Below are 11,611 nucleotides of genomic sequence, written 5' to 3' on the forward strand. Positions count from 1 at the left end.
ATCTTAATATTATTCCCCCCCTTTCCCCATTCCAACCATGGCTCGATCTCTGTATCCCAGAACTCTGTTGTTCTCAAGTTGTGCATATATCATTATTTACCTCTGTCTCACTTAGCCCATTGAGACCTGTCTAATTGTTTCCCATCTGCTTTGTTCTTCCTGTTTGATTTCTTGACTGCTGCTTCTGTGAGTTTTGATAGTTGATCCAAGAAGAATAATGTCCTTGACAACTTCAATCTTTTCTCTGTTGATAAGAATGTTGTTTATTGGTCCAGTGGTGAGAATTTTTGTTTTCTTGACATTGAGATGTAATCCATGCTGAAGGCTGTGCTCTTTGATCTTCATCAGTAAATGTTTTAAGTCTTCTTCACTTTCAGCAAGCAAGGTTGTATCATCTGCATATCTCAGGTTGTTAATGAGTCTTCCTCTGATCCTAATGCCATGTTTTTCTTCATAGTACATATTAAATAGTTGTCAGTTTATTATCCATTATCCTTGCTCCAAATAAAACAAAGCAAGTCCTTTTTTTTGTTTTACATAAGAAATTTTTATTCACAAATAAGAACACATAAAAAGTAGGACACCACCAGGAGAAGCAATAATGAGTTTAGCATAGTATTTAATGAGTGAAATCAACATTTCACTGAATGGAAATTTGGAAATTCAGTCAAATATGCATAACCTTTTAGTGCATTTTCCATCATTTTAGATAACTTAAGGATCTCAAAAGTAAACAGGTTTATTTTGCCGTAATGAGCTTTTCTGAGAGCCTGATGTTACTCCACCAACACACACTCAATTTCAAAACAGAAGTTTTTGGGAGCCGTGGAATTAATCTTACCATAAAGAACATTTTTTTACATAAAGACTGTCTTTCTTAGTTTTTAGAGCTTTCAGATCATTGTGCATTTCCTCGACTGTCCTCAGTTAACTACACTTTCGGTCTGGTTTGATAAATGGTTAATATATAACACAAGAGAGAAAAACATGGCATTTTTGTTTTTAAAAAAGAACCCCCATAATTGTATTTTCCTGATGTGAATCCAAAGCTTATTTATCTTTGGTATTCATTGTGTGAGTGAGAAATAATTTAAGACCCAAGAGTTTTCTTAGCATGAAAACAAACCTTCCCTCCTAACTAATTCAGAAGAGAGTCAGTAATTCATCTTTTCTAGTGGTACTCCTGCCTTCTCTCCCCCTTTTAAAGCTTCTGTGGTCTACCACAAATAAAACTTTTGGTGAAAGAACTTACAGAGAAGAGCCTGTATATTTTTTAAAATATTCTTTTGATTTTTTTTTTTTTAGTAATTAGTTTCTGTGTGAATATATTGTGAAGTCATCTGTTAGCCCGAAGCAACTATAATAAACAGTCATCACTCAAAATTAGGCACTTGAGCTTAGTTGTAACAAAATTATTTCCTAAGAGGGCAATATACAATCCCTAAACCAAACCCACAGCCACTGAGTTGATTCCAACCGTATAGACCAGAGTGGAACATTCCCATAGAGTTTCCAAATGGTAATCTATGGAGGAGTCCTGGTGTGGCGCTGCAGGTTAATGTGTTGGACTGCAAGGTCAGTTTGAAGCCGAAGGTCAGCAGTTCAGACTCATCAGTTGCCCCTCGGACACCTGATACGGGGTCAACAACACTAAACAACAACAACAATCTTTATGGAAGCAGACGGCCATTTCTTTCTCCTCTGGGGCTGCTGGTGGGTGGTGGGTTTGAATCACTGATCTTTTGGTTAGCAGTCAAGTGCTTAATCATTGCACCACCAGGGCTCCTGAGGGCAAGATAGTATTATCCCCAGAAAACCCCACAAAATTCTCAGTATTCTGAATGACATTTATTTTGTCTTAATAACTTTTTTCTTTCTTCTTTCCTCTCCCTCCCAACCTCTCTGCCTCTTTTCTTCCTCCCTCCCTCCCTTGTTTCCCCTTCCTTCTCTCACTTTCATATTTCAGGATATTCATTTGAAAAAATCTGCTTGCTCTTTGGATGGCAGTGAAATTGAAGCTCGCCTTAATAGTTGGAATCTTGGGGTAATAAAAGCATTCGTTTTATATGTGTATTCATGTATACTGATGTAGTAGATTGACATTCTATATGAATAGCATCCAAACGGATTTACTTATATTTGTCACATAGTATTGGACTTAACTATAGGCAGTAAGCATTCGTGGACATTTTGTACTTTGCTGGCACAGCACTGGACTCTGAGTAGAGGAGGGAAAAGTAATATCTCAAGAATCATACAGTAGTTTGTGTCCTTAATGAACTACCTTATTGAAATAAGAGCTATATGTTGTTGTTGTTGAGTCTATTCCGACCCATAGCAACCCTGTATAGGGTTTCCGAGGAGCAACTGGTGAGCTTGAACCACTGACCTTGTAGTTCCAATGGCTTTGCAGTCTGGCGCATTAACCCACAGCACCACACATAGTTCTTATCAATTTAAGATGGTGTATGTTGCAATACAAAAATGAATTGTAGATTATTTGGTGGGAGTGGAGGGAAGGGAAGACTTGGGAAATCAAGAAAGTTAACCTGGGTTAAAAGACTTAAGGAGACTTCATGGATTAGTAGCCTTTATGGGGAGCACTTTTCATGTTCAAAGGTGGAGGGGCCTGAAAGTCTTTGGGTAGGTGGAGTGACGGGAGGTAGGGACTGAGGGCAGAAATAGGCATGAAGGATGGATGGATGCGAGAATCCAGCTGTCATGACTGGATCTCTGGGATTTCTATAAGGATTAGTGGACAGTGTTGTCAAGCTGAACTGTATTGGAGCTGAGTGCTAAATTAAGTTTTGGTTTTATATTGTAGACAATAGTTTGTCCTGAGGTATTTTTTTGTTTTGTTTTCTTTTCACATTGCACTTTACATATGTACTGTTTAAAGGTTTTTGAAGAAATTCAAAAGGTTGAGTTTCTTTCTCACACTTTTTTCATTACAGAAGCAATTTGTAATTTGGAAAATTATAGACAACCAGGGGAAGCAAATATACTTCAGAGTGTAAATACTGGAAGAGGTGTTAGCATTTTGTTTTTATACACACACACACACACACACACACATATATATATATCTTTTCACCTGTTTGTGAGTTTACAAAATTAACCAAAATTAAACAATTTTATTAAATTTTTAAAAGCTTTTATTGTGAGTTGGGTGACGATTACAGAACATTATTGTAAATTTTTAGAAAAGTTCTATAAAAAATACTGGAGGAATTTGAGACTGAGTTCCTTTTCAGACCTTGACCACCTTTTAGATCTGAAAAGGAACTCATCCTCACGGCCCAATTTCCAGCCAAACAGTAGCTATGTGTATAGGGGGGAGAACAACACTAGCAAGGTATCCTCACCATGGAAAGGCCAATTCTTCAAAATCAAAAGGGCAGCGTTTTCCTTGAGGACAAAGTCGAGAAGGAATGGGAAGGAGAGTAGAACGGAAGTAGGCACCACAGGGAGGAAGCGGGCTAACTGTTGTCGCAGGGAGGGGATTGCAATCACTGAGATGAAACGAAGTGTAGGATTCGTTCAATGGAAAACTGATGGTCTTGTCTGTAAACCTTCACTCATTTCACAATAAAAAACTAAGAAAACAATAATAATAACACTGGGGCCACTGTGCCTTTCTATAATAAAACTAATCACCAGCAAAAGAATTCTATAAACATGAATTTTAATGCTAGCATCAGCTTTTCTGTTAGATGGCTAGTTTATAATTTATATAAATTCTGTGATTTTTTTAGACATAATTTATTTAAATGCTGTGATATTTTTAGGTTTCTGCCAGTTTGTTGTCAATATAAGGAATATTGTAATATTATACTACTATAAGAATAACACTACTATAAGAATCCTTTTGTACCTATTTGGTTGTTTTCTTAGGTCATAATATAGCTTTGGTACATTTTCTCTAGAAGATTTGTACCAGTTTATTCCTCCTACTTTTATTAAATCAGAAGTTTCTTTTCCATATGTTGTCTTAGGTGAAAGTCTATATAACATGCTATTGTTGTTGTTAGGTTGGTACCATTGAGTTGGTACCAACTCATAGCGACACTATGCACAGCACAATGAAACACTCCCGCACCTGCGCCAACCTCACAATCATTGCTACACTTGACCCCATCGCTGCTGCCCCTATGTCAGTCCATCTCATTGAGGGTCTTCCTCTTTTTCTCTCACCCTCCATTTTACCAAACATGATGTCCTTCTCCAGGGGCTAGTTCATCCTGACAATATGTCCAAAGTATGAGACACAGCCTATTAGGTTGCCCTTTAACAATTTCTCATTATTTCCACTTTGTTCTGTTTCTACTGATCTAGTTTCCCTTTCCCTCCTTACCTCCTTCTCACCTTTGGTTTTAGGCAAATGTCAACCATTTTGCCCTATATAGTTCATTGTTTAGGAAGCATATTACTTATAGGTGGTCCTATGTATTTTATGAGCCAAACTGATATTTAGCCAAAAGATGGCCTGTGGGAATTGCTTCAGTTCCAAATTCAAAGATTATTTTAGGGTGATAATCTCTGGACTTCTTCTGGTCTCAATCAGCCCTGTTGTTGTTGTTAAGTGCCTTCGAGTCGGAGCCGACCCATAGCGACCCTGTACAGGGTTTCCGAGGGTGTAAATCCTTACGGGAGTAGAAAGCCTCATCTTTCTCCCGCGGAGCAGCTGGTAGTTTCGAACCACTGACCTTAAGGTTCGCAGCCCGATTCGTAACCACTATGCTACCATCAGCCCTGTAGGCGTAGCTTTTTTTTTTTTTTTTTTTTTCAGAATTTTGGTTTTGTTCTGTATTTTTCTCCTGTTCTATCTGGGATCTTCCATTGTATGTCTGGTCAGACAGTGGTAGCCAATGTTAGGCACCACTGAGTTTTAGTCTTACGTTAGAAGAAGCTGTAGTTCATGTGAACTATTGGTACAGTGGATCAGTTTCTTCTTTTCTTTGATTTCCTTCATCCTCTTTTGCTCTATACAAGTAGAGACCTATAGTATCTTAGATGGTTGTTTGCAAGGTTTTAAGACCTCAGACACTACTCACCTCTTGGATGTAGAACGTACTTTGTGAACTATGTTATGCCCTGAGACGATGGTAAACGTGCCCTGTGAGTGGTCTAGGAAGGCTCTTCAACTGTGTGTGCCCCCTGTGTGGTTGGTTATATCTGTGCATGTATCTGCAGTACATCCAGACTTGTCCATACATATGCCTACAGATACCCTGTTTATGTACATACGCCTTCCTATAAATATCTGTACCAAAAACTTTGTGGAAAAATTCCATTATTTAATTCCATTTTTTTCATGAACTTTTTGAAGTCCCTTATGTATGCATTTGTTTCTATATACATAAACACACACATGTTTTTTGGTTAATTTTATTGTTGTTGCAAAGTTTTATGTTATAGTATCATTAACTGAAATTGTTCCTATTTCTGGTGTACATTTTAGTATATTTACTTGATCAAATTATGCTGATTTCACCCATATTTGGTCTTGCCTTTCCCATCACCAAAAGTAACATGTTTCTACTCTCTAGAAAGACCCTATCCCTGGCAAGCATTTCGTTCTTTGTGATTATGTACGGGACCAGACATTATTTGTCATTTTATGATTGACTTATTTCACTCAGCATAATGTCCTCCAGATTTCACCACGTTGTAAGATGGCTCATTATTCTTTATAGTTGAATAGTATTTTATTGTAGAAATATATAAGTGCCACCTTTTATTCTTCCTTTAATGGCCACTTAAGGTGTTAAAATCTTCTTACTGTTGTGAAGAATGCTGTTGTGAACATGTTGTTGTGGGTCTTTGAGTTTGTTCCAACTCATAGAGACCCTGTGATGGGTTTCCTAGGATGTAAATCACTATGAGAGGAGAAAGTCTCCTCTTTCTCCTGTGGAGCAGCCAGTGGATTTGAAGCACCGACCTTGTGGTAACAGCCCAATACGTAACCCACTATTGTTGTTGTTGTTAAGTGCAGTCGAGTTGGTTCCTACCCATAGCGACCCAGTATAGGGTTTCCGAGGAGCAGCTGGTGATCTTGAACTGCCAACCTTGCTGTTCAAACAGCTTTGCAGTCTGGTGCATTAACCCACAGCGCCATACCAGGACTCCACATAATCCACTACACCACCATATTTCTATTTGTGTCACTGCTCTTATAGTTCTAGGCTATATACCTAGGCATGGGATTGTTGAATCATCAGGTATTTCTGTTTCTAGCCTTTTGAGGAGGTACCATACTGTTTTCCATAGTGGTTGAACCATTTTACAATCCCGCCAACAATGTATAACAGTTTCAGTCTCTCACAGCCTCGTCACACCCCCACTCGGCTGGGGGTCTCTAGCCACCACTCTAAGGATCACCCACTCCATCAGTGGCACCCAGCTTGGTGATGAGAGACTGCCCATGCTGAGTAGGTCTGCCCCTGTTTCCTGGCTCCGTCCCTATTCTGTGGTCACCGGGACCCCTTGGGCTTTTCCCCATCTTCCTGTTCTGCTCTTCTTAGATCCACTTCTATTCACCTTACTTTGCTGCAGATTTGTCTGCAGAGTGTATCTGCCTCCCAGTGTGGATTCTGGGAAGTGGCCTTTTTGTACTTTTCAGCAGGAAATGCTGAAACTCTTGCACGTTGTGGGTCGGACTGTAAAATGGTTCCATGGGACTGTTACTTGGTTTGTGTCAAGATAGCCACACTGCACAGGGCTGGCTGGAAGGGTGTCTGCAGTCCAGAAGTCACCTTGTTTGCTCTTTTCATCTAGTTTCTCCTTCCCTGTGATGTTGGTTCGAATTCTCCACCTTTCTCATCTTTGTTCTGGATGCCCACACTGCCGTGTGCGTCTGCGTCAGTTGTTTTCTCTGTTCTTTTCTTTACGGAGATGGCAGGGGTGTGGAGTTGGTTCCCATCTTGGGCTGTCTCTCCTGTACCAATGAATTCTTAAACCAGCATTGTGCAGCACAGTGCGTTTCTTCACATACGTTGGTGGTGTTGTCAAGTTGGTTCCAACTCATAGTGACCCTGTATAAGATTTCCAAGAGCAGCCGGTAAGTTTGAACTGCCAACCTTGTGGTTAGCAGTCCAGTGCTTATCCTGTAGCACCACTCTAGAACACACTGACATGGTTGTTGTGAAGTTAGTTCTGACTCATAGCACCCCTTTAAGTGGTTTCCAAGGAGCAGCTGGTAGGTTTGAACTTCTGACCTTCTGGTTAGCAGTCCAGTGCTGACCCTACAGTGCTCCACAGGGACTCCTCACTAATGTTGTTGTTGTTAAGTACCGCTGAGTTGGTTCCAACTCATAGCAACCCTATATAGGGTTCTTGAGGAGCGACTGATGGATTTGAACCGCCCACCTTGTGGTTACCAGTCCAGTGCATATCCTACAGCACCACATAAGGACTCCTTACTGACATTGTTGTTGTCATTAAGTGTCGTCGAGTAGCTTCTGACTCATAGCGACCCTGTATAGGGTTTCTGAGAATCAGCTGGTGGGTTTGAACTGCCAACCCTGTGATACACAGTCCAGTGCTGATCCTACAGTGCCACACCAGACGTCCAACATTAGGGATTATTATTTTCTAAATACAGTCTTAGTGTGATTCTGTAGGGTGAGCACTGGACTGCTAACCACTAGGTCATCAGTTCAAACCCACCAACCACTCCTCAGAGATCCTGTACGGGGTGCTGTGGGTTGGATCTGACTCAATGGCACTAAACAACAACAACAGCAGCAACCATTTTCTAAAAAACAAAGAACGAAAACCTTCCTACTGATGGACAGATGGTGGCGGGTCGTGGAGATGGTTCCGATTCATAGTGACCCTGCGTAGAGGTTCTGAGGCTGTACATTTTTATGGGAGCACAAAGCCTCATCTTTCTCCCACAGAATGACTAGTAGTTTCGAACTGCTGACTTTGAGATTAGTAGCCTGACTTGTAACCACTACATTGCCAGAGCTCCTTGAAACATTGCCATAAGAGAATTAACTTGGTGGCGTTATGGATATGAATAGAAATGGAGAAAGGGGACTAACTGAAAGATGTCTGTACTTAGACCCACGCTGGTAGATTTTCTGCAGCAATGGAATGGGGAAAAAGGGCAAACATTCCACAGAGAGTAAAGAATGCTTAGTGGCTGACTTGGGGGCACCCAAAGGTTAGTTTCTAGAAATTGGGAATGTTGGCTAACTAGCAATTCATTGGCTGACAGATGGGAAGCCCACTTTAGGCATTTCAGAGTTTAGTTTAAACTGCTTCAGTTTGAAGAGATGGGGAATTAATGGTGGCATTGTAGGCTTGGTACTTCCTGAGTCTCAGGAAGTTTCAGCCAGAGGGTAAGGGGGGTTGGATGGGCAAGGTGCTTGAAGTGGCTGCAGCTAGATATTGAGCAAACGGATAGGAAATGAAAATGACGTGCATTCTCTGTCTAATTTGGTAGTATGGTAGTGAAAGAGAAGAGAGACAGTGAGAGGCATCAGAAGTTAAAAAACAACAAAATGCCCCAAACAACAGAGAAGCCGTTGGTCTGTTTGAAGGCATGAGTTGGCGCTGCCATGGGGTGGGGGGGCCCTAAGTTACTGTGTGGGAAGAGTACAGACTATTCCTGAGAAAAGACAAATTCCTTTTGCCAAAGTGCAACAACAAAGTGAAAAAAATAAGGAAATGTTGGTGCTCTGCTTTTACATCTTCCTTTGCCCTTAGCCGTTTGAGACTTCTGATTTACATTTCTTAACACATAGAATACTTTTCATGATTATTTAGCTGTTCAGGGGATTAAATCTTTCATTCATGTAATAAAATTGAAAGAAAACATCTAAACTATATTGAAACTTTAAACTAGTCCTACCTGGGGTTTTGTTTCACATTTTTATTGTTCAAAGAATATACTAATAGTGTAAAATAGAAAAATCTTGAGTTGTCATATATTTATAACATATATGCACTAATCAGGTGAACTAAATCTCTGGATCATAGTAGAATATTTTCAGTGTCCAATGTATTAGAAAGTTTAGATTTTTGCTTTGATTTGAGTTTTGTATGAGAATGAGCTGTTGTATTTTTTCTTCTCTTTTCTCCACTGCATGGCCTGCTAGAATAGCTTGAATTATTATTTTCTGTGCTCTCTACTAAGAGTATATTTTAATATTGATGGCATCATATCAGCACCTTCATTTTGAGTTTTTTAGTTTTTGTTAAAATATGTTTTTTCCAAATATGTTAATGCATGTTTTCCCAAATACATTCTGTTTTTCCTCAAGGGTGTGCTAATACTTTTTCTAGGAATGCATAATTCAAGTAGAGAAGTATCTTAAAACCTAGCAATAACAATTTCCTTTGTATTATGTATTGTTTTTTCCTTGCTCTTTAATATTCTAGACCATCAGTTTAGGGAAGTCTACTTGCTTTGTTAATATATTTTTATACTGATTTCATGCTTAACTCACTAGGCCACAGGCATGGCTTTCTGGATGGATGCGAGTTATTTTAAGTTAATTTGAGTGATTGCATCAGTAGAGGGCTTGGAATATTCATAAAGGTATACCTAATTCTGTGTATGAATCAACGCAAATCCCAGCCTCACCGCAAGATGTGCATATATGAAACATGTCCAAAGAGAATAGCAAAACCTTAGAGGACTGGTCTATGATTGAAATCAATGTCCTAATCCCAAAGCAGCCTGAGTGCTGCATGTGAGGGACAGATGCAAATGGTATGTAAAGGCTTTGGACATGAAACTGACATGGCAACCACTGTCCATTGAGGGGAAGACTGAACTTGTGATCTGAACTCAACTGAGTTATTTCCCAAAGCAATTAAACAAACAACATTAACATTTTCCAGAGCCTCAAAACATGCTCTCTCACCATCAGAGAATTAAACTGGAAATCAAGAGTATTTTTTGGAAAATCCACAAATATTTGGAGATCAAACCAAATACTTTAAAATAATTTATGGGTAAAAGAGGAAGTCTTAGGGAAACTAGAAAATATTTTAACTGAATTAAAATGGAAATACGACATATCGCAATTTGTGGGCTGTAGGAAAGCAGGTTTATGGCATGAAACACATTAGAAAAGAAGGGATGTCCATGTCTGGGATGACTTCACGGATCCAGCAAAATAAGCATAATTGATGAAAAGTCTGAAAAACAGCCCTGGAATGTCTCTGGAAACTGTCCTCAGGGCATTCATTAAATGAGGAAACATTTAGTCCAGAAAATCTACTAAAACCTAGTAAAACTGTGGGAGTTTGTGAGACTTCAACCATGACTTGCTCCCATTCTCCAACCAAGTTCATCTTCATGAAAGGTCCGGTCCAGGCAGTGTGGCCAAGAAGACGGGGGCTCTCTTTCCTTCAGGTCCTTATCAGTGGATAGAGGAGAGGCACGCTTTAAGAATTTCTTGTCTCTTGGTGTGAGTTGAAGAGGCTAATGTTCTGAAAAGTTCCACCAAGAGGTTAGACCACTCTTCTTCCACCCAGCCCTGGCCTGTAGGGTGGAGAGTAACCTGGGACCAGCAGGCTGAGAATATTGGTGCCCCCATTTCCCGTACCCCACCTTGCTCAGAGGGCAGAGATTCCACACCAGGAGAGACAACCCAAGAACACCAGAGGTAGCACAGTGTCCGGAGTAGAGGCTTCTGCACAGTGTCCGGAGTAGAGGCTCAGAGACTTTACGCACGCAGGGAGAGGCAGTCCTTAAGACGAAAGAGATCCAAGACCTCTCACCCCCAGAGGAGCTGACTTTATTTGAAACACACTGTGGATAAAGTGTAAGCCTAAGGGTGCTTTAGAAATCAAGGGAGATTTTTATGGTAAGTAGATAAGAGAAGACTGATTGTCGTTGTGAAGTGCCGTTGAGTCGATTCCTACCCAGAGTGACCCTGTATAGGATTTCCAAGGAGCAGCTGGTGAGCTTGAACCACTGACCTTGCAGTTCAAATGACTTTGCAGTCTGACACATTAGCCCACAGTGCCATACCAGGATTTCAACAATAACCACATGCTAAATCATAGGCCAGCAAGTTTCCCAGAGAGAGCCAGTTCACTCTGTTGATAACAGCCAGGGTGAGCTCTCCTCAGGTCAGAACAATTCTCTACATTGGCCATAAAATGTCCTCCTCCCTGGCATTAATTATACTACAATGTGAAGCAGCTTGTGTCTTGTGGCATTGTTAAACTCAAGAAAGTAGTAAGTAAGTGGAACCTGGCCGCTGGGTGTGATACCAAATTAGACAGACAGCTTAACAGAGAAATCAGGAAAGAAACAAAGAGACATTTGGTAAAATCAGTCATTGCAGAATGAGTGTCCACTCCCAAGGCTGGCTCTCTGAGGTATAATAACAACCACTGCAAGTGGACGCCAATAAACTAGCCTCGTCAAGTCTCTAAACAAAAGAGCAAACAACAGAGGGGGCAGGGGAATCAGTATCTAAAGTTGTTAAAATGTATGAAGGGGCTTCAAAAAGTTTAGGAATAATGAAATTAAAAGAGAATGCAATTTTTCCCTGAACTTTTGAAGCCCCCTAGTTTTACTGACCACCACTTGTCTGTCAGTTTGTCATACTATGGTGGTTTGCATGTTGCTTTGATTCTTGAA

General features: G+C 40.2%; 1 protein-coding gene across 1 annotated transcript in view; it reads left to right on the forward strand.

The window, feature by feature from the left end:
• The window catches only part of CEP112 (centrosomal protein 112kDa), a 594,823-nt gene that overhangs the window by 52,975 nt on the left and 530,237 nt on the right, over nt 1-11,611 (forward strand). The window contains exon 5 of the mRNA XM_006833735.1: nt 1,967-2,044. Within this exon, the coding sequence (XP_006833798.1) occupies nt 1,967-2,044 (78 nt within the window). The remainder of the gene's footprint in view (nt 1-1,966; nt 2,045-11,611) is intronic.

This window comes from Chrysochloris asiatica, unplaced genomic scaffold, assembly GCF_000296735.1.
Source record: "Chrysochloris asiatica unplaced genomic scaffold, ChrAsi1.0 scaffold00007, whole genome shotgun sequence".
NCBI classification, from domain to species: domain Eukaryota; kingdom Metazoa; phylum Chordata; class Mammalia; order Afrosoricida; family Chrysochloridae; genus Chrysochloris; species Chrysochloris asiatica.